General features: G+C 37.2%; 1 protein-coding gene across 1 annotated transcript in view; it reads left to right on the top strand.

The window, feature by feature from the left end:
• The window catches only part of LOC107697820 (cadherin-11-like), a 75,879-nt gene that overhangs the window by 31,330 nt on the left and 21,499 nt on the right, over positions 1-23,050 (top strand). Inside the window, exons 3-5 of the mRNA XM_016498674.1 lie at positions 9,978-10,272; positions 10,420-10,539; positions 16,172-16,339. Coding sequence (XP_016354160.1) covers positions 9,978-10,272; positions 10,420-10,539; positions 16,172-16,339 — 583 coding nt within the window. The remainder of the gene's footprint in view (positions 1-9,977; positions 10,273-10,419; positions 10,540-16,171; positions 16,340-23,050) is intronic.

Below are 23,050 nucleotides of genomic sequence, written 5' to 3' on the forward strand. Positions count from 1 at the left end.
TATATATATATTAAGAGATTCGTACCCATCACAGCCTTTGCTCTACAAACACAAAGGAGCCACTTAGGTCCATTTAAATGCTACAGTGACCTCCAAGTGTAGACATGCATATTGGAAGCAACTATTCAATATTTTGTTTTCCCAAGGACCTCAAGGTCTGTATTTATTATTGAGAAGTCGAGTGTGCACATATGCGTGTGAATGTGTTTAGGTGTTTCGTGTGATGTGTGCATTTTGCCTCATTTGAACTCATGGAGGAAGAAACTCGCGTAGGAGAGAAATGCATGTGGTGTTTCTGAAAGAACAAATGTGGACACTGGATTAGGAAAGGACAATATTTGGCCGAGATGCAACTATTTCTGGAAATCTGGAATCTGAGGGTGCAAAAAAATCAAAATATTGAGAAAATCGCCTTTTAAGTTGTCCAAATGAAGTTCTTAGCAATGCATATTACTAATCAAAAATTAAGTTTTGATATATTTATGTACCCATCACAGCCTTTGCTCTACAAACACAAAGGAGCCACTTAGGTCCATTTAAATGCTACAGTGACCTCCAAGTGTAGACATGCATATTGGAAGCAACTATTCAATATTTTGTTTTCCCAAGGACCTCAAGGTCTGTATTTATTATTGAGAAGTCGAGTGTGCACATATGCGTGTGAATGTGTTTAGGTGTTTCGTGTGATGTGTGCATTTTGCCTCATTTGAACTCATGGAGGAAGAAACTCGCGTAGGAGAGAAATGCATGTGGTGTTTCTGAAAGAACAAATGTGGACACTGGAGAATCAAAAAGAGGGAGAAACGGGGAGATCAAGGAGAAGAGTGTACAACAGTGTGGATGAAAGAAAATGAGAAGAGGGGAGGGGCTTTTCCTGCTGGGAAACTCATCAGAGATCATTTCCCAAATTTCATTCTTTTTTTACTGTCTCTTTTTTTTTTTTGTCTCTAAATTTGTTTTGTTTTTTGCGTATTGGATTCATTTCATTCCCACAGTGAAACATTGTAGTGTACAGACGACTGCAGTAGAGCAATTAAAGCAGAAATCTGAGAGAGAATGATTAGAAGATTTATATAACAGATTTGAGAGGAGGTGAAAGAAACAAAGAAAATGGGATGTGGAAATACAGATTGAGGTTCAAGATGGTGTCTCAGATCAAGTACTTCTGCTGCACTAGTTAATCTATACAATTCTGCCCTACAAACTGAGATTTTTTTTTTTTTGATTGTGCAACTTGTTCAAGGAATAATTGACCAAAAAAATAAACATTTGCTGAAGATTTACTCACCCTCAGGCTTTTCAAGATGTAGAGTTTGTTTCTTCATCGGAACAGATTTGGAGAAGTTTAGCATTGCATCACTTGCTCACCAGTGGATCCTCTGCAGTGAATGGGTGCCGTCAGAATGAGAGTCCAAACAGCTGATTAAAACTTCACAGTAATACACAAGTGATCCACACGACTCCAATCCATCATTTAACTTCTTGAGAAGTGAAAATCCTTCTTCCATTCCACTACACGGCACTAATTGTTTTGCATTCATTTCGGCCCAAAACAAAACTTTAAATGTAGGCTAGAAGTTACATTGCGTATAGACGTTTTTTCAGTAACAGTTTTTGTGTGATTTGATAAAGTCTAGGCTACACGAAGATAATTTGCATGACAAACGTCGCCCTATCTAATCGTTCACTTTGCACAGTTGCATCTTTTTATCTTTAAAAGCCATTGATGTCACTTTTTTCTTTTTTTTTTTTTAAAGTGCAAAAACTTTGTTTTTGACTGTGCAGTGATTTGTACTGCCACCTAGTGCGGATTACATCTTGAATCTCATTCAGAGCTGATAGAACCTTGCGCAAACAGAACCAAAGAATTTATGGGACCTGAAGGATTTTTCTGAAGAGCAGCAGGCAGTTTAACTGTTCAGGAAAAACTATTACAAATAAATAAATAAATAAACAGCTGTGGATCATCCAGGTAACAGCACAGTATTAAGAATCAAGCATGTAAACTTTTGAATGGGGTCATTTTTATAAATTCAACTATTTTCTCTTGTGGACTAAACATCTTTTATGTGAAATATCTTACTCAGGTCAGTACTAAATAAAAAATAGCATGCATTTTGTATGATCCCTCTTATTTTGGTAAAATAACTAACATTTTGCAGATACTGCAAAGTGTAAAATATTGACCACAACTGTATATTTTGTTATATTTCAGCTTTATTTCAGTTACTGAAAACTATTTTAATAGTTTTCGTTCGTAACCAAAATAGTGTGCAACACCCTTTATGCTTTTCTTACATTTTTCTTTTCATTTATTAATTCAAGCACTTGAATCCTCACGTGTCTCCTTTTAAATATCACAATTAGAGTTTCTATTTTTACATTAGGTGTAACTCATTCATTTCATTTTGATTGTTTATTAAAGCTACTAAAGTTTCTAGCCTGGAGCAGTGAGTAATTTTGTGTTTTTCTTGTTAGTAGTGTTTGATAAGTACTAACCACATAATACAGCATGTAGATTTAATTTCATTTACACTGCAATTGCACACATAGTTGCTATGCTGCTTGACAATTGCCTGAGATTAGAATAATGCAGTATATGATTTGGTGGAAGAGTTGTTTTTTATTCCATTAAATTTCACTTCTAGTCTACTCTGGTGTCTTTCATCAAATTGCTGTTGCCGGCACTTCACGTCATGCCTAATAACACCCTGTACCCGCGGTAAAATCATAGCGCTTTAGCTGCTGACAACATGTCACCGAACAACACAGAATAAGAGCTTGTGCTCATTTTGCACAGAACGGGAAAGCGAGCTGAAAAATCTGAATGAGACAGTGGTTGAGCAGACATGGGCAGCAGTTTGTGATGTTTCTTTTTGCTCATCTTGGCCTAAATGGTCAAGTTTAACACATTGCATTATGGGATTTAGTGCTATCTATCCATCCATCCTATTATTTATTTCATATTTAATTATTATTTCAACAGGGAAAAATGTAGGGTGGAGCTTTTTGATGAGTTGCGCACAATAAGACCAGACCAGTGAATAGGGTCCATTTTGATTTCATTTTGGCTTTAAATAAGTGTATACGTCTGTGTTAGTGTGCATGTTTTGACTGGTTAGAGTAATAGGCAGTGAATGTGCTTTGACATCATGCTCATGCTGTGTTCTAGAACTCACACATGCGTGAACGCAGACTGCTCAGCCCGCGGCTTCATGTAGCTCACCACAGAGAGAGAGATGGAGAGAGTGAAAGAGAAGTTCCTCTAAGCTGCTCTTTGATGCCGTGCTCTTTTCCTCATCTGACACACAGCAATATTTGCTTTATTACCTCCCAAAATCAACCAAGCGTGCCTCCTGTGTGACCCCCCTCAGGACAGGAAGTCTCTCTGACTGCAGGAAGTGTAAATCTTTCCCACTTCACATCACTCACTGCTGAATTTGTCTTTGGCTCCGCGCTCTTAGGAATTCCCTGAATTTCAGAGAACATTTGTCAGTGTGTCGTGTTTGAGACCGCTGTCAGCGGGTTTGTAAATATATTACAAAAGCTCCAATCTTCCGAAATGAGACAAGGAGGAGTGTATGATTGTTTTCTGTCTGTTACGGCGGTTGCTTGTCAGATTGTATACGACCAATGAGATTTTGGGTAAAAGCCAAGGCAGGCTGTGCGACATCACAGTGTGTCTTTCATGTTAAGACAGCTCACAATGGGCGGCATTTTATATTTATCAATCACGTCACGTTCTGACATCCTCATTGATACGTGAAATTGAAATGTTGCTGCACAAACTCAAGCAAGATTTTGGCTAATGTTAGCAATATTTTGCCTGTAAACAAAAGGAAAAGAATGTCTGAAATGATAGAGGTCATTTGAGTACTGCTCATTTATCAGAGCATCTACTCTATATGGACAAAAGAATTGGGACACCTGACCATTACATCAACAGGGACATTAATGGCATCCCATTGTAAATACATAGATATTATTATGGATTCGGTTCCCCTTTTGCAGTTAATAACAGCCTCCACTCTTCTGGGAAGGCTTTTTGCAAGATTTTGGAGTGTTTCTGTGGGAATTTTCACACATTTTATCCAGTAGAGCATTTTCGAGGTCTGATGTTGGACAAGAAGGTCTGGCTCACAATCTCCGTTCCATCCATCCATCCGTCCATCCATCCATCCGTCCATCCGTCCGTCCATCCATCCATCCATCCGTCCATCCATCCATCCGTCCATCCATCCATCCATCCATCCATCCATCCGTCCATCCATCCATATGTCCATCCATCCATCCATATGTCCATCTGTCGTTCCATACATCCATTGTTCCATCCATCTGTCTCATTTAATTATATAATTATATTCTTACATTCAAATTTCAATTCTGCCTCATGTTTGCTTCCCTGATGTTCTTCAGTTTCGGTTCAAATGCAGGAACTGAAATGGAATTTAAAAAGGCATTCTCAATTCAATTCTGAATGGCGCACACACCACACTTTATATATACATATATATTGATAGTATTTTATTTTAACAGTGTCAAGAACTGAGATTTCATGTACTTCTAGAGGTCCTTCACCCACTGTACAACAGCCACTGAAATGATTGTAAATCCTACCTGACAGCTTTTTTCAGGTTTTATAGGCCTGTTTTTAGTTTCAGTAGCACTGGTGAAAACTGTCTGACTATCTCTGAGTAATTTTAGATCCGATGATGATGTCCGTCCTTTATCTCTAATGTCAGAATAAACGCGTTTGTCTGTCACACTCCTCAGTTCTGCCCGGTCTTGCCACTCTGACTTGTGCTAATATCTATTAGAGCTGATTTTGAGATCTACTCGAATGCTTTGTTCTGTGTTATTCTCTCTCTCTTTCTTTCTTCAGAAGAGCGACTCCTCCTCTGCCTCTCAATGTCACACATGCATGCTCTCTCTCCAAGTACAAATGGCTTCAGAGTGAACTAAAGAAAAGCACTTGGTGTACCTCAGAGCTCTTATTATGATCAAAAGCCTTCATGCCTCTCAAATTTTCAACCAATCAGTGGATGGTACGAGTGTCTCAGGCTGTGTTCACAATACCACACTGTGCAATGCTGAAGAGCAGCTAACTGAAAGTCTTAACATTATACACTACACGTGTTCAATAGCGTAACAACAGTTCAGCTGTTTTCAAAATGCTGTTGTTTTCCAAAAACATGCTACTTTTCTCATCTGGTAGTAGTATAGTGTGACAAAATGTCACATAGCTGGTTTTTAATGTCACATTGTATTGTGCACAGCTTTTACAGTCGAGTTGAGGAAATAATGAAACACTCTCCCTCAAGTCTCCCTTTCAAGCCACTTTAGGAAATTCAGAATTTGTTCAGATGGTTAATGTGAATTACTACATTTTTTTAAAGTGTTTACAACATTCTTTAAATGTCAACCTACAGTATGCAATGATTTATTTGAGTTCTGTGTCATCTTAAATCACATCAGTGTGTGTGTGTGTTTGTATTCATTCAAAAACCTTAATTGTTTTTGTGCCAGAAAAATAGTGTGGTTTGTAAAAATAAACTATATGATTTCTTAGTAATGTACACTACCGTTCTAAAGTAAAAAAAATGTAATAGCATGCAATAAGTCCATTGCAAACATAGCATCTGTGTGAGTTAATGCAGGGCTGTTCCTTCAGCGAGCGTTGTGTTCCATTGAAGGACGAGTGTTAATATGGGATTATGAATCCATGTTCTTACCTCACTTATTTAAAACACTCTGACAGCTTGTGCACTCGTGTTCTGCTATGGCTGAGCACTGCCATCTCTGAATATACAGCTCCGGTCTGATGTATGCAAATGCATCTGTGTGTGTATTATGGTATTTTCAGAGCTAATTTATAGATTTAAATATACATGCTGTCAGATGCACAGCGGTACAGTGCTGGGTTTTTTTGTGGTGATGAGGGAAAATGCACATGATCATGAGGGATGATCAATGCACAGATCGCTTAATCCAGACGGGTCCAGCAATGCATTTATTTCTGCAGTATATATTTATGTGTGTGTGCTTCTGCAAGAAAAAACTGGCTAATACAAGATTAAAGAATAATGAATAAGAATAGATATCCAATAGAATAGAATGGAATAGTTAAGCCAGAAAATTACAAAAAAAAGCACTACAAGAGTGGTTTTTTTGCACATGTATGTATGTATTGTTTTATTGGTATTGTTTTTTAACATTTTAACATTTTCTAGTATATGTGCACCACAGGGCCGATTGTATGTCTGTACTTGCTGTATATTTGTGCTGAGGATGTGGGAGTGTTTGACGCCTTGGTAGTTGAGAGTCTAAAAAGCAGTGTGATAGTCTAAAAAGTACAGAGAAATGGGTTGGGAGAGAGTCAAAGAATTGAAAAAGAAAGGAAAAAGACTGAAAGTTGTCACTGTTTTCATACTAAAAGCAGGGGGAAGAGGTTTTAGACGCAGGAGGAAAGAACCTAAGAGCTCCTTTAATCACAAGCTCCCTCAACCCACTTCAGTTTCCCAGCATGCCGAGCGTTAGTGTGATCACAGGATGGGAAACCACTGCAAAGCCGCCTTCTGACCACACACACACTCCTTCTGTACTAAAGTACTACTCCAAAAAGCTGTGAGAACAAGACAAAGATAAGAAGACCCGACTGAAGGATGAATAATCCCTTCAGCTCCCTCTAGCTGGCCGTCAGCTCACTTTCTCTCTCTCACTCTGACCCATCTTAGAAATAATAACTTAATTCCTGTTAAACTCCCCTCTCCTCCCTCACACACACTTACAGATGCAGACAAAGACAGAATATTAGCTGTCGAAAATGTGCTGCCTCCATAAGACTGGAAGATGGTTGGATAAACATGACAGAGGGGTGTTAGATGAGGGTTAACCAGATGGACAAACAGAAAGACAGAGAGAGGGAGAGAGTGAAACAGATGGACAAAGAGGGTGAGAGGCAAACAGCTGAGAGGAGAAGATGAGGAAAAAAACAGATGGACATGTAGACTGCCATTGTGTGTGTGTGTGTGTGTGTGTGTGTGTGTGTGTGTGTGTGTGTGTGTGTGTGTGTGTGTTGTGGGTGTGAAGGGGAAATCCAGAGAATGGTTATGTCACTATACTAGCATACTGTTCATACTACATCTGTAGTGTGTAGATAAACAGATATTGCTCACCTAAGTAGTTTCAATGTACAATAGTTTACTGCTTTTTGTAAGTAGCCTGCAATGTCAGACTAAGCATAGCAGTGCTACTACATTTGTTCAATACTGTGACAGTAATTCAGCTTTATTTTATTATTTATGTTATATGTTATATGTTATGTTACGTTACATTATGTTTTATGTGTTATGTTATTTTTTTTTAGAAGACAGCTTAAACCAGATAATATGGAAGTTTCCACCACTGAATAAAAAATAATTGTGACTTTTTATCTCACAATTCTGACTTTATAACTCAATTAGGAGTTAATTCATAACTGTGAGAAATAAATCCACAAATATCAGCCTTTTTTCCCCCCTCAGATTTGGACTTTTTACTCGCAATTGCGAGTTTATATCCCGCAATTCTGACAGTATATCTTGATAATTGTGAGATATAAAATTAGAATTGCGAAATATAAAGTCAGAATTGCGGGATATAAATTCACAATTGCAAGGAAAAAAAGTCAGGTCAGACTCAATTCTGACTTTATATATCTCACAATTTGAGGAAAAAGTCAGAATTGTGAGATAAAAAGTCGCAATTATATTGTTTTATTTTTATTTGTTAAATTTTTTTTATCAATTTTTGTACGGTAATTGACCATTAATTATTTTTATTATTTTTATATTATCAATTTAAGTTATTTAATTTCATTTAATTTCATTTGAAGTAATAATAAATAAATTGTCCAGCAACCATAAGCAACCAAAAATAGTTTTAAATGTGTGCTTTATATGAAATTATATTTTATTTGTTTGTTTGATTTTTAAATTGCTACTGCTTTTAAAGTTTGCACATTCTGCTAGTCAAATGGAGAGAACAATCAAAAATGTCTTTTGTATGTAGTGTTGAAAAATCTGATTCATTGTAGTGATTGAATCAGTTTGTTTGTACAGGTTATACAAATGAACCTATTCAATAAAGGATTCAGTGATTCTTTTGTGTCCATGTTGTGTCAGTGAAGTCCTTATGGTCTTTTTTCAGGGTAAATATGTGTGTGTGTGTCTGTGTGTGTATATATATATATATATATATATATAACTAATATCAACCAAGATTTTTTATGTCATTATGAATCATTATTTAATCAGACTGCCAAGAGTTAAAACGATTTTCTGGATTAAAAATGCAAAATAACTCCTTTTTTCATTATTTATTTGGAGGGATGACAGGCTGTGTTATGTTTCCATATTTCAATTAAAAGTAGACTGCAGTATGCAGTGAACACTGCAGCTTGTATTCTATTGTGTTCTTCGTAGCCTAAGCATGTTTGGTTTTACAGGTTTATTTGGCAGATTTATGTTCATGTTCCTCACAGTTCCCCTGTGACCGTACTGGTCGGCTGAGCTAATTAATTTTCTGCCCGGCCAATCATCAGCCCCCTATCAGTCCAAAAACACCTGGAGTTCCTCATATCAGGCATGCTGGATATCTGGATACAGAGGTCTTTTTTAGCCCCTGGTGAAAGGTGCCCTTTCACAGTGATCCTGGATTAGTCTGCCTGCCCAGAGCTCAACCAGAGCAATTATGACTTTGTCGGAAAGTATTAAAAGGGAAATGTTTTTTTATTAGTACTGGCTGAAAAAACAAGGAAGCCACTCGTTTATTATGGATGGTTTTCCCTGATATCATTTTTTATACTCTGATATTAAATTTGTGTGGTTTGGCCTTAGAGGATCTCAGGTACAGAAAACTACAAACACATCTCATTACCTCATGGAGTTATTTATTCACATGGAAGCAGTCGGTCTCTTAAGTCATTATCTTCACAGGATGTTTTTAGAGAAGAATATTAGCCAAGTGAGAAAATAGCATTAGATTTTGGTAACACCTTCTGTGGTGCCTGTGTATAAAATGCATTATAAATTTAGGGAATATTGCTCTTCATGTCTCAAAGTCTACTTTAGATCTACCTGCCATCTTTCAGGTATGCAGCAAATATTTATGAATAAGAAGAAATATATATGTGTACGTGGCTTAAGAAATTTGTTTAAAAGTTTGGGGTTTGTAAGATTTTTAAAATGTTTTTGAAAGAAGTCTCTCAAGCTCACCAAGGCTGCATTTAATTGATCAAAAATACAGTAAAAATGGTAATATTGTTTTTTATTTTAATATATTTTCAAATGTAAGTTATTCCTGTGATGCAAAGCTTTTTCTGTTATGCAGATTTGCTACTTAAGAAATATTAGATTATTATCAATGTTCAAAACAGTTTTTTTATGGAAACCATGATACATGTTGATACTTTTGATCAATTTAATGCATCCTTGCTGACTAAAATTATTATTATTATTATTATTATTATTTAATCATACCGACAACAAACTTTTCAATGGTATATATGCCAACAGTAACAGAGAGACTTGATTATAATATTGAATTTAATACAAGTCTGAATGTTCAATCACCCCTAATATCAAATGAGAGCACACATAAAAAATAATAGATCATATAAATATTAATATTAATTAATCACTTACATCTTTATATGGTAATTCTTTAAGCAGACAGGAATAATATGTGTTTGAACATAATTAAATTATTTGTGCTAAAACATACTGATTAACTGAATTCTTCAACCAAATTATTAGAATATACTACATTATATAACCTATCTTAGAAAGTAAAAGTAATTGCAATACAATACATATCATACAGCATTATGAGTGCCTTTTATACTGTGCATACAGTCTTTTAAGAAATGGAATTTGTTGATGATTTTGAGAATTTTCTTACATATTTTGTGTTTTTCAATTATTTATTCATTCCTCCAGCTTCATTCGAGTGTGGACAGGGGTGATGGACGAACCAAATACATATTAAAAGGTGAGGGGGCCGGTTCGGTGTTCGTTATTGACAGCAGAACAGGGAACATCCACGTCACCAAACCCCTAGACCGTGAGGAAAAGGACCAGTACCGCCTTATCGCCACGGCAACAGACCGGCAGACTGGCCGAGCCCTGGAGCCTTCATCCCAGTTCATCATCCGTGTGCAAGACATCAACGACAACCCTCCTGTGTTCCAGGGCGGCCCGTACAGTGCCACCGTGCCTGAGATGGCCAACATCGGTACTGCGCTTGGCTGCACACACACAAATGCCCTCTGACTGCTGTCAGCTGTGTTTGGAAGAAAAGACAGAGGGTTACATGCTCATTGAACCTTGACTTTGTCAAAACTACCTCTTATTTCATCTCTCTCTCTCTCTCTTTCCTTAGGCACATCCGTTATTCAAGTGACAGCCACAGATGCTGATGATCCAATGTATGGGAATAGTGCCAAACTTGTGTATTCAGTGATTCAAGGCCAGCAGTACTTCACAGTGGACCCACAGTCAGGTATGTGTTCGGTTTTATTATTTATGATTAGAAACGCAATGTTTTTTTTTTATTTTATATTATGTCTCTCAAGGTTAGTTTACAAAAGGCCTGTTTTACTTAGCTTGCACCAGCTCAAAACCTCTTTTGGCATCAAAGGCACAATATGTAAGATTTTTTGATTAAAGTATCCAAAAACCACTAGAACAGTGTTATATATTTTGCTGACTTGTGTATTTACATTATCCCAAATGTTTCCAAGAATGTTTAAATCTAGAGAATTAAGCTATTTTAACTAGTGTATATGTACATCAATTTGACATAGTCTCCACTGACAAGCTACTAATAAATATATTGTAGAAACTTCATTTCCTGTAAAGCTGCTTTGCAATGATTTGTATTGTGAAAAGTGCTATACAAATAAACTTGAATTTAATTGAATTGAATAATGGACCATGTCATTGCGTCGCCTACCAATGATCTCATACACCCTCGATTTCCGGTCGTGGAAACATGGAAACACCAAAGATGCTTTAATATGTTATGCGTGACGAATGCACAGAGTAGCATTATAACAGAACTTTCAAGTGTATCTAGTATGATAAAACAGCATTGCTTTTACCCCACATACACATGAAACGGTCAACTGTGTTTCGCACTCGTCTCTCATTAGCAATCGCTCCTGCGGCCTCGTTTGCTTCCATGGCTTTCAGCCCCACCCTGCTTCATACTACAGTGACGGTAATAAATCTTTAATACATTAGCTCATGAACATTATTAGAGCTCAAGTCCCGTCGGATTGTATCGGCTGTGGGGATGAAGACGACAACTCCCATGATTCCACACTCAATCACGGCGTCATCAAACTGCGCCTTTGTTTCTTTGTTTGTTTTGAATATGTGCACTCTAGCGGTGAAAATTACATACTGTGCCTTTAAAGGTTATATGTTATATTGACATCAAGTGGTTGAAATGGGTACTGCAGTCCTAATTCAAAATATTGGGGAGATTAGTTTCTCCCGCTCTTCCTCCTCAGACTCGACGCTCACGCGGGTTGCCAGATTGAGGACACGCAATAGGAACGAGCGCAATTGACAATGAAAGGTGATGAGCCTTACACTGTAAATACACTAATACTCTGACATAGTGATAATAAAACTCGTTGCCTTCTCTAGTGCAGCTCAACCAGGTCTCGTCCCATTCGTCGATCTTTGTAATATCACAAATCCCGGAAAATATGCGTTGTAGTCCAAACGAGTCGTTCGTTGTAGTTTTTGAAAAGTGATTTCTGTTAAATAAAATATCTCCGTTTGAATTGGACTTTGAGCTTTGTAACTTTGCAGATCTTTTTTATGTTCAAACAGCAACATTACAGACTAACTAAAGTTGAAAAAGTAAAAAAGCATAATAGGACCCCTTTAAAAAAAACATTCATTTTTAGACGCAAATACACGTTCTGTGTGAATGACCCCATACGCTGTGTTTTCCACCAACTGGCAACACGGGGTGTTGAATACTATTGGGTAAATTAGCAGTGGGCGGAATCACACAGACCAAAAAAAAACGGACATTCCGACATGGAACGCACATTTCAAAGTAGTGGCTGTAGCATTGTTTTTCTGAGAAACAAGTATGCGCACTTCGCATGTTTCCTAAATATCTGCAAACATATTTGTATGCTTTGGTACATTCAAAAAATTACATAGAGCACCTTTACTAAACACTACTTAAGTAGGGACACGCAGTGAAACATTAGCGATGAAAAGGCGTGGACAGTTATTTTTGCGGCTAACCTTATTGCCTATGCATTTGTAGGAGTGTCCCTTTGAGACTCAAAATTTATGGGAGCAGATTATTTAAAGGAATCATTCAGGGTGATTTACTAAGGTTTGCGGTAGTCAGTTTACTGGTACTTGTGCCATTATTTAAAGCCCCCCAAAAAAGCATGTTTTAACCCATTTGCGCCTGTGTTGTTAGTAGATTGCACGTACCTGATTATCATCGGCTCTTGTTTGCGACCCTGCTCTTATGTGCGTTGCTCTTGGTAGATTGCATTGCTCATTGAAAAGCACTGGCTGCGTCTGTGTTCTTTAATTTGCGCATTGTCAGTAGATCACCAGCAGAAGTTTCCACTCCCATCGGCGGTTTCATGGGATTGCACCACGCTAATTTGCCCTGTTTAGTACATCTGGCCTAAAGTTTGCAATGTTTTTTCACCAAAGCAGGTCTTATATTTGTAAAAATTATAATTTTTCCACCCTCATTTTCACTCTCTGTGAAAAACACTCAATTTCAAAGGACGTTACCACTTGCAGAAACAAAAGTAAACACCCACAGCTTTGATTGGCTATCTTCATCACACCTGACCCACGCCCCCTCTTTTACAGCATGTCATGTGTTTTGACACTCGAGATGGCAAGTGCTGTGATAGAGCTGTATATGTTTGAGCCCGAGGCAGAAGAAATTGAACAATGCAATGCAACCACAATGATTGCAACAGTCTGTTTCAGTGTGTTAATTGCTTTTGCTTGCTTAATTTTCGGTATATCGGTTTAAAAGTACTATTATTAATTGTCGTTTTACAAAAGGCTATGCATGTACAGTACGTGCTTATTTTATACGCAATACAATTTCAAATCTGGCCATTTCAGAAGAGTAGAAAAGAATAATGAATGTTTGTACTGCAGAGTTCGTTTTGAATTCTGAAACTTGCAGTATTTATTTTTTTTTGCTGTAAAGTAACCTCTTATGTAAGTAGTATCAAGAACATGTTGGTTCTCCATTTCATAAACCCCTTAAGTAAAGGTTTATTTCTTTAGTAAAAAGTATTTTTGGCTGTGGTCCAACAACATCATTAGACGCATGCACTCAGCTCATAATGTATCTGTCATAGTGCAAGAATAAGGCTGAGTGATGTCTGAAAAAATAACTCACAACAGCTCAGTCTTGTTGCTGCAGAAACTGGCACGGTCATCGCAGTGGACAAGTGAATTCATAAGAGCCCCAGGAAATGAAAGGACTCGAACAGCAAGAAGTGGTGTAATTCTGAAAAATCATGATTTTAAATCATCAAAAATGATCATGAAACTTAAAAACATAATGTTTTCACTCTAAAACAATCGAAAGGAATTTGATTTGTTATTGCATTCTGCAAAAGTTTTTATTCATTTTTGTTCTTTGAACAGTCTCTAATCACTTCTGTTGACTATATTCTAATGACTATGAATGACTATTTACTATTCAATACTATCAACTATATTCTGTTTACTAAATAATGAAAACTGATTACATTTTCTTTTGTATTCTGTATTATTCAATACGACTGGCAAGCTGAAGTTGATGACTGAATTCTACAGTATTTTTTATTTTATTTATTTTATTTTCAAGATTATGAATATTGACTAGATTCTGTGCTACTATATTTTTCTAGGTTTCAGCACAAAATAATGATCCATTTTACATATTTTTAAATTTGCTAGAAATATTAAATATTGAGTGTTTTTTTTTATAAAATGTTTTGTCCATTAAAAATGTTGTTTTCTTTACAAAAGAAAATATAATTCATATATATTTATTTGAAGAGTGTGTGTGTGTGTGTGTGTGTGTGTGTGTGTACACACACACACACACACACACACACACATTACCATTCAAAAGTGTGGGATCAGGAAGGCAACCCTCTACATTGGAGTAAATCACTCGCATATGCGACTAAGGCCCCGTCCACACGGAGATGCGTTTAGCTGTATACGCATACATTTTGTATCGTATAGGCGTTTCGTCCACACGGATCCGGCGTTTGGGTCCCAGAGTGGATAAATCTGAAAACGCCGCCCTTGCGTTTTTGTGTGGACAGCGAATCCGTATATTTTCTGAAACGATGACGTCATCAGCCCACGTCTCGCCCCTAGTCAGACACCGCTACATCACGTAACAGCAACAAAAACATGAACAAACACTGAACAATTGTCTTTTTATTAACAAATAACACAGATTAATAAATGTATTGTTCCATGTTCGTTTTTATACCACGCACAAGATTTATGCGCATAGTCCAAGTCTTCTTCTCCGTTTTTAGTGTATCTCTTACAGCGCCACATGCTGATCTGGCATGTATACTACATCGTTTTGTGTCGGTTTCATGGTTTCGTGTGGATGCAGATATTTCTTGAGAGGAGGGGAAAAAAAAGATCGGAAATCTTCACTCTGGGCGACTAAATGATGTCTAATAATAGCCAATGGCTAATAAATTCTCAGATTTTATTTGCCAGTGTGTGATTTGGAGGCTAAGTATAAGTTTAGCACAGATATATATATATATATACACTCTCTGCGTGAGCGCTTCAGAGTTTCACTCTCCGTCAAGCGATCTGTGCTATTTTTCAGTTCATCTGAATGGATGTGCAGCGCACCTGTATTTGACGTACCGTAAACTCTAGTGTGAAGGCACACAGCTCGCCGTCGCTTTGTCTCACACACACGCAGAGAGAGAGAGAATTGATGCGCTACATGTAAACTATATTCTTTGTTGTATTTTCCTGTCAAAATAACAGCGTTCCTTAAGAATTCTTCAACTTATAAGAACTGCCGCTTTCTCCGGTAGTGGGCGGAACTAATGCGCAAACGGCAATCTCATTCAAGAGGACTCATCTCATTGGTTGGCGCTCACCTATTTTCGTCCCTGTTTTGATTTCAGCAAATCAGTTCAAGCAAACGCACACAACCTGATTAATATTCATGAATCCAGCAGCTCATTAATCATTAGTGTGTTTTATATTGTTCTTATTAGTAGAATTCGTATCATTATTATCTTATCAGTATTTTTGTTTGTTTTTTCCCCAGTTTTTTTTACAGAAACATTGAATGACCAAAAAAGCACCACCACCAGTCCTAAGTTCAGTTAAAATGACTAATATGCATTGGTACATGGTATCAAGTTTTAATTCTAATTACAGCCTGTAATCTAATTATCAGTCTGGCGAGTAAACAAAAAAAATATATTATTAATTATTAAATTAAATTACTTTTTTTACTTGACTCAAGTGGTGAGACAAAAACATTAAAAATGTATAAAAACATTTTTAAATCTTACCAAACAAACTTTTGATCCTTATCCCCACAGATTCATAAACACACTTTGGCTGTAAAATGATGGCATAGGCAAAATAGTTTTGATTGGCTTGTGTTTTTCAGCACATTCTGACTCATGTTTTGAAGATTAGTATGTCGTTTTTTGCAAATTCATCTATGTTTCCCAGCTAGATAAAAGTATCTTGGTCACAAATCAGCAGGATCAGCAAAAACAGTGTTGAATACATCATAGAAAACCAAAGATTTAAGTGTACAAGGCATAAATATGGTTGTACAATAAATGTACAATTTTCACTGGCATGTAAGAACAAGTGACTGTTCCATCTACTGTAATATTTGTCGGACCCATCAGAAGCAGTCAGATCTGTATTCTGCTCCAGTTTTTGTGAGTGAAACTCATGGCAGGACAGCAGTGTGATGGTGTAGGATGTTCAATGTGATTCCTTTTAATTCACTTCAGTTTTACCTAATTACCTTACTGGCTTGAAAATTGCTCAGTATCGCCAAAGCAAAGTGAGGTTTGCTGTGAGTGATCTGTTCCTGTCTCTGTCTCTCTCGGCAGGTATCTTGCGCACAGCGGTCCCCGATATGGACAGAGAAGCTCAGGCGCAGTACCAGGTGGTGCTCCAGGCAAGAGACATGGGCGGCCATCAAGGGGGTCTGACAGGGACAACCACTCTCACCGTGCACCTCAGTGACGTCAATGACAACCCGCCTCACTTCACTCAAAGTGAGTCACAAATCCAGCCCTGCTCCAGAACACACCAAAAATTCAGTCTAATCTAGTCTGTCTGCTCTAGTCTACTCCACTTTACAGTTCTGTTTAAGGTATTCAGTTTTGTTGTAATCTATTCTTGTAATCTGCTGTACTTTATTATGCTACTTAATTTTATTTTAATCTTTTCTTGTCTAGTCTAGCCTAGTCTATTAAGCTTTGTTTTATTCTTGTTGTTTGGTCTAGTCTAGTCTAGTCCAGTTTACCCTGTTATGTTCTAGTCTAGTCTATCTACTCTATTCTACGCCACTTTACTATTCTATGAAGGATCATATCTACTCCACTCCACTCCACTTCTCTATTCTATTCTATTCTATTCTATTCTATTCTATTAGGATCATATCTACTCCACTCCACTCCACTATTCTATTCTATTCTATTCTATTCTATTCTATTCTATTCTATTCTATGACGGATCATGTCTACTCTAGTCTACTCCACTCTACTGTTCTGTTCTATTCTAGTCTAGTCTTATAAACTCTGTTCTATTATAGTTGTCTAATCTGGTCTGGTCTAGTCAAGTCTAGTCTACCAGTTATTTCCTGTCCTAGTCTGATCTATCATACTCTAGTCTAGTCTAGTATTCTCTGTTCTGTTCCAATCTGTTTTTGTCTGGTACAAATGTAGTCTTGTCTAATCTGGTCTAGTCTAGTCCACTCTGTTCTACTCTATTCTACTACACTGCACTGTTTTATTCTAGTTTTTCTAGTGTACTGAACTTGTTATGTCTACTCTAGTCTATTCCACTATTCTATTCTATTCTATTCTATGACGGATCATGTCTACTCTAGTCTACTCCACTCTACTGTTCTGTTCTATTCTAGTCTAGTCTTATAAACTCTGTTCTATTATAGTTGTCTAATCTGGTCTGGTCTAGTCAAGTCTAGTCTACCAGTTATTTCCTGTCCTAGTCTGATCTATCATACTCTAGTCTAGTCTAGTATTCTCTGTTCTGTTCCAATCTGTTTTTGTCTGGTACAAATGTAGTCTTGTCTAATCTGGTCTAGTCTAGTCCACTCTGTTCTACTCTATTCTACTACACTGCACTGTTTTATTCTAGTTTTTCTAGTGTACTGAACTTGTTCTATTCTCGTGATCTTCTCTGGTCTAGTCTAGTCCAGACTAGTGTACTCTGTCTATTCTAGTACAGTCTAGTCTACTTAACTTTCTTCTATTGTAGTCCTGCCTAGTCTAGTCAAGTCTAGTCTGTTCTAATCTGTTTTAGTACACTACGCTGTTTATTCTCTAGTCTAGCTAGTGTACAGAAGTTTGTTTTAGTCTAGTCATCTAATCTAGTTAACTAAATCTTTAGTTAACTAAAACTAAACTCTATCAAAAGTTATTTTTGTTAATTGACAAGTAGCCTAAATAAAGTAAAATACAAATATTAGATGGAAAAATAGCCAAAATAAGATAAGTTAAAGTACTAAAATTACTAAAAATAAATGAAAGCTAAATAGAAATATTTAAAAAGAAACTAATAAAATACAAAAGCAAAAGCATGTAACGAATTTTACTGAAAGTTTAAAATTAAAACTAAAAAATATAAAAGCCAATTCAAAATATTAATAAATACTAGTACACAAATAATACTAAAATAACATTGTTTCAGACTACTCTGTTATGTTCTATTCTAGTCTAGTGTTCTCTGTCTAGTGTTCTCTGTTCTGTTCCAGTCTTAGTCTAGTCTAGTCTCATTTATTTTTCATGAGCTCTCTTTCAGGGCAAATAAATTCTGAATTCATTGGCTATTTTGTTGTGAAGATCAAAGAGCCACAGTGTGGGCTCTTTATATCCCCGTCAGCATACACACTGTCCATTAGTTGGTCTAATGACACGCAGTGCACTGTTTCCTAACATCACAAGTGTTGTTTCCACGTCCACGGTCAGACTACCCATCAGGAAGAGAAGAGATGTGGGCGTTCAGGTTTGTGAGTGACATGTAACCTTTTGAAATGGATTCATGCTTTATTTCTCTTCTACTTTAAATCACTCTGTTCTATTTTCCTGACTGCACTTCTGTCCACTTGTTAGCCGCAGCGAGCTTATTACACGCGTACTATTCATGCAGCGGATGCCGTCTTATTGAAGTAATTGATTGACAGCTCAAAGACGTGAGTGGCGGTTCGGAGACTGTGGGCGTGATGTCAGAAGATGACACATGAGGGACCGACTTGCGTCTGCTGTATTATATTCTGTCTGATTGGGATGCGATCTTATCATTCGTACACTGGACAGTCATGACGGACGCAATTACTTAGCTGCATAAATTCAATCGCCAGTCTGAACTGTTCGAAATAGTTTATTTCCCTAGAAATGTGTAATAAGGTTAGCTAAATATTACAGTTTATGATATTTGTTGTGCTTTAATTATAGATTCACTTGTGTTCATCGACTCCCTGAATCAATCTCTATATCACATGTGCTCAAAACACCTGTTTGTTTCTCTTACAAAGAACAGTATAGAAATTGTGCTTTTTTAGAATTGCCCTGAAAAAGCTGTAAGACAAAATAATTTATTCTGTTTTAGTTTATTCTAGTATAGTCAAGTCTACTTAACTGTATTCTATTTTAGTCTAGTCTAATCTGGACTAGTCTACTCTGTTCTATTCTCTATTAATTCGAGTCTACTGAACTTTGTTTGATTCTAGTAATCTAATCTGGTCTGGTCTGGTCTAGTTTAGTCCAGTCCAGTGCACTTTTGTTATAGTTAATTAAAACAAAAACTCATCAAGCATCATCAAGACAATGTGGGAAAGAATGGGCAAGAATGTGCAAAGCATGCTGGTAAACCAAAGAACACAGATGTTTTGGAGCTCGAGGAGGCAACATACAAAATTCTATGCAAAAGTATAATTAATTGGTAGATTAATCTGATTAATTCACAAAACATTTTGAGATGTTAAATCATATTTTTCACTGTGATCGCTGATTCATACTTCAAACTCCATATTAGCCCCATAGGTTTGTGAATAAAGCAAACAGCAGCTTGACTGTGAAAACAAACAGTTTAAAACCAACTGAAGTAATGAATTCGCCTCATATCTCACCAGCTGATTGAAATCCTGAATCCGCTATGCAAACTATGCAACATGCTTGACTTTTTGATGGGTTATAGTGAATTTGTTGTCTTGAATATGAAGAATATAAGAGATTTGCATCTGAAGATGAAATTGTAATGCATTTATGTTATCATGTTTACAATATGGGAAGTAAAAAGCATCTTTCATAGACTAACCAGCACTTAATGGCTGTTTTGATTAATGGGGTGACAAAAAAAAGAAAAGAAAAGAAAAGAAAAGAAAAAAATAAGACTGGTCTAACATTTGTTGTGGTTGTTGATTTCTGCAAATTTTAAAATCATTAAATTACTCTTATATTGGGCAGTTTAATACACTGACCCCTGGTCACCCAGGATTTTTACCTTTATAAAGTTTTTATATATAAAAAACCCTAATATAAAGTTTGTAATATATGTAATAAAGTTTTAGTGTAGCAGGTATCAAGTGGAAATCATAAAGTAAAAACTTCATTAATGCCCAGTCCTGCTGAACCGATATCAAATATTAAAATATTAAAACAGGGCATGACCCACTTGGTCGTGCTTAAAAATTAGCCTAAAAGCAGTTTCAAATGGCTAATTAAAAATTGGATAATGCAGAGCCAGAGCATTAAATCGATTTTTTTCTCCCCTTTTTTTCTTCATTTTAATTAAAAGAAGCAGTATGGGTCACTCCAAGTTTATTTTATTTTTTTATTCTTGTTCAGTTCTTCTTTAGCACTTATAATGGGACACGCTTCTATTTTACCTCTATTTTGATTCTCTTACTGAACTACAGCAAAGTAAGTCAGAGAGCAAGTCGCTTGGACCACTTTCTTGCTTACACTTTTTTTGTGTGTGTAGTACGTGTGTAGGTGTATATGAATGAATATTATTTATTACAAAAAAAACAAAAAAAAAACTACAATAGGCATTACTCACAAAATGATACTTGCAGTTCTGTGATTCAGAATGATTCAAACCGGTAAACAGTATTTTTTAACTGTTCATTAAAAGAATCGGCTCCTAAGATTCATTTGTTTGGGGGTTCATATAAGATTGGTCACATTGGTCATCCTCTGTGTTTTCGCTTCACTAAAAAGAACCAACTCATAAGATTAATTTGTTTGGGAATCGGACTACTATGGTCGCGCTTCCGCTGTATTTGATTCACTACAAAGATCCGAGTCAGGTGATAAATTCGTTCGGGAATCGGAATACCATGATCGCGCTGTAGCCTAAATGTACAGTATGTATTTGATTCACAAAAAAGAATCGGCTCATGAGACATTTGTTCGTGAATCGGACTACACTGGCTGTGCTGATTACACTGGTCGCCTCATGGAGTTTAAAGACTCAAAAGAGTCATTCATTTGGGAACCGGGTCATATGATTAAGGCTGGGTATACACTGTGCAACTTTAATCCGATTTTGAGCTGATTTTCTGACTCTTTTTTTGAGTCGAGCCGAATTTCAGCTTTGTCATGCATCTTTTGACATGCAGTGTACAGGGGGTAACGAGAGGTGATTAGCCTCTCCCGAGTGGCAATCGGATGGTCGGTTGAATTTCTGACATGTCAGAAATTTTGGTCGCCCCTCGCGAGGGTATTGCACAGTTGAAGCAGAACTACGAACCGACTGCCCTAAACTCAGTCATTTTTCCCTCACTGCGTCTGCATGAAAACAGAAATGAAACCATGGCTACATGGCGTGTGATAAGGGCCCTGTCCCAAATGGCACACTTCATGTGCACTTACTGTCTTGTGGACTTACAATGGCCGCCGCGTGCGTGTGTCTGTTAAGTCCACGAGACCATAGGGTGTCCCATTCGTCATTTTAGCTTTCAGAAGGGTGCTCGCGAGCACCCCCTTTGCGGCCGCTATGCGCCCTCAATGCGCACTTCTGCAGAGCCTGCACTGGGGCGAGCTCCACGGCAGACTTCTACCCGACAGTCAAAGCGGCATTTACGTCACGAAAGTGTGGACTCAGAGGAAGACTGCAAGGGTTTAGGGTGCGATTTGGGACAGGGCCACTTTCATTCCTGAATGAATCAGTATTTTGAACAAATCAGTTTAGTGAATGATTCATTGACTCAATCATAAAGACCATCACTTGTCGCCACCTACGTGCATAATTATAACCTGCAGAAAGAATCACTGAAAAAATTATATAATATAATTATTTTAACATTATCTTGTAATAAGATCTTTTACAATCCCTCCCCCATTCTCTTCCCTCCCCCAGAGTGATGAGTGAAGAGAAACCCAATAGAAACACGAAGCTTTCAGAAGGGTGCTCGCGAGCACCCCCTTTGCGGCCGCTATGCGCCCTCAATGCGCACTTCTGCAGAGCCTGCACTGGGGCGAGCTCCACGGCAGACTTCTACCCGACAGTCAAAGCGGCATTTACGTCACGAAAGTGTGGACTCAGAGGAAGACTGCAAGGGTTTAGGGTGCGATTTGGGACAGGGCCAAGGACGGACTTGATTGTCTTGGTTTGGCTTGACATCGCATGCGATTTACTCGTACAGTGAAAGTTGGTATTTAACAAAAACGTTGCTGAGATCGCACAATGTATGCCCAGCCTAATTTGTTCGGGAATTGGAATAGCGTGTTCGTGCTGTACCGTATGTATTTGATGCACAAAAAAGAACTAGCATAGTTAATTGTTTTTTCCCAGGCTAAAATAATTGGTTATGTTGGAACTGCTTTGTTAAAAAGGAGGTGACATAATCAAAATAACGTTAATGCACCTGTAAAATAAGAGATTTTCCTACTACAGGACCAAAGTACTAGATCAGTTCAGTGATATGAAAATAAAACAGTAGATATTGATGTCAAAAATAACTTTTTGTCTATTCATATTTTCTGCCACGATATCTTAAATTGCCTTCATTTGTGATTTTTTTCTGAGAAATGTAGATGTATTATTGCAATAAATTGGCTTAATTTTCATTTCATTTAAATAATTAAATTAAATGTGTGATTGCTTGACAGCTCTAGTTTTAGAGATGCCCACTCTCTAATTCCTGTTTTTAGACAATGCACAAAAGAGAATTAATCAGTTAGAATTTCACACAGTGATATATAATGGCACAATGGATAGAGAGCATGTAGCATACTATTTCTGGCACATACAGTATGGCATAAATTTATGATATTCTGAATTCAGCCGATGTACTCGTTTTCACACATTTAAAGGTGCCATAGAATGGAAAACTGTATTTACCTTGGCATAGTTGAATAATAACAGTTCTGTACAAGGAAATGACATACCGTGAGCCTCAAACACCATTGTTTCCTCCTTCTTGTGTAAATCTCGTGCATGCAAAAGACCACTGAAAAATAGGCGAATCAGAACATAACACCGACTGTGATGTAACAGTCGGGATCACTAATAGTTACGCCCCCAACATTTGCATATACCCGCCCATGTTCTATGCCAGCCGAACCTGCAAAGCCGAATCATCAGAAGTTCTGCAGGTATTGTGAAGAAACAAGTGAGGATAATAGCGAAAATGGCAGATCATGGAAATAAATGTTATGTTCCAGGCTGTGCAGGGGATGTGATGTGCAGGGATGGGTTGGTGTCTGTATTCAGAAAGGCACGGAAAACAAATAACACGC

Source organism: Sinocyclocheilus anshuiensis, unplaced genomic scaffold (assembly GCF_001515605.1).
Source record: "Sinocyclocheilus anshuiensis isolate Anshui unplaced genomic scaffold, SAMN03320099.WGS_v1.1 scaffold78, whole genome shotgun sequence".
Lineage (NCBI taxonomy): Eukaryota > Metazoa > Chordata > Actinopteri > Cypriniformes > Cyprinidae > Sinocyclocheilus > Sinocyclocheilus anshuiensis.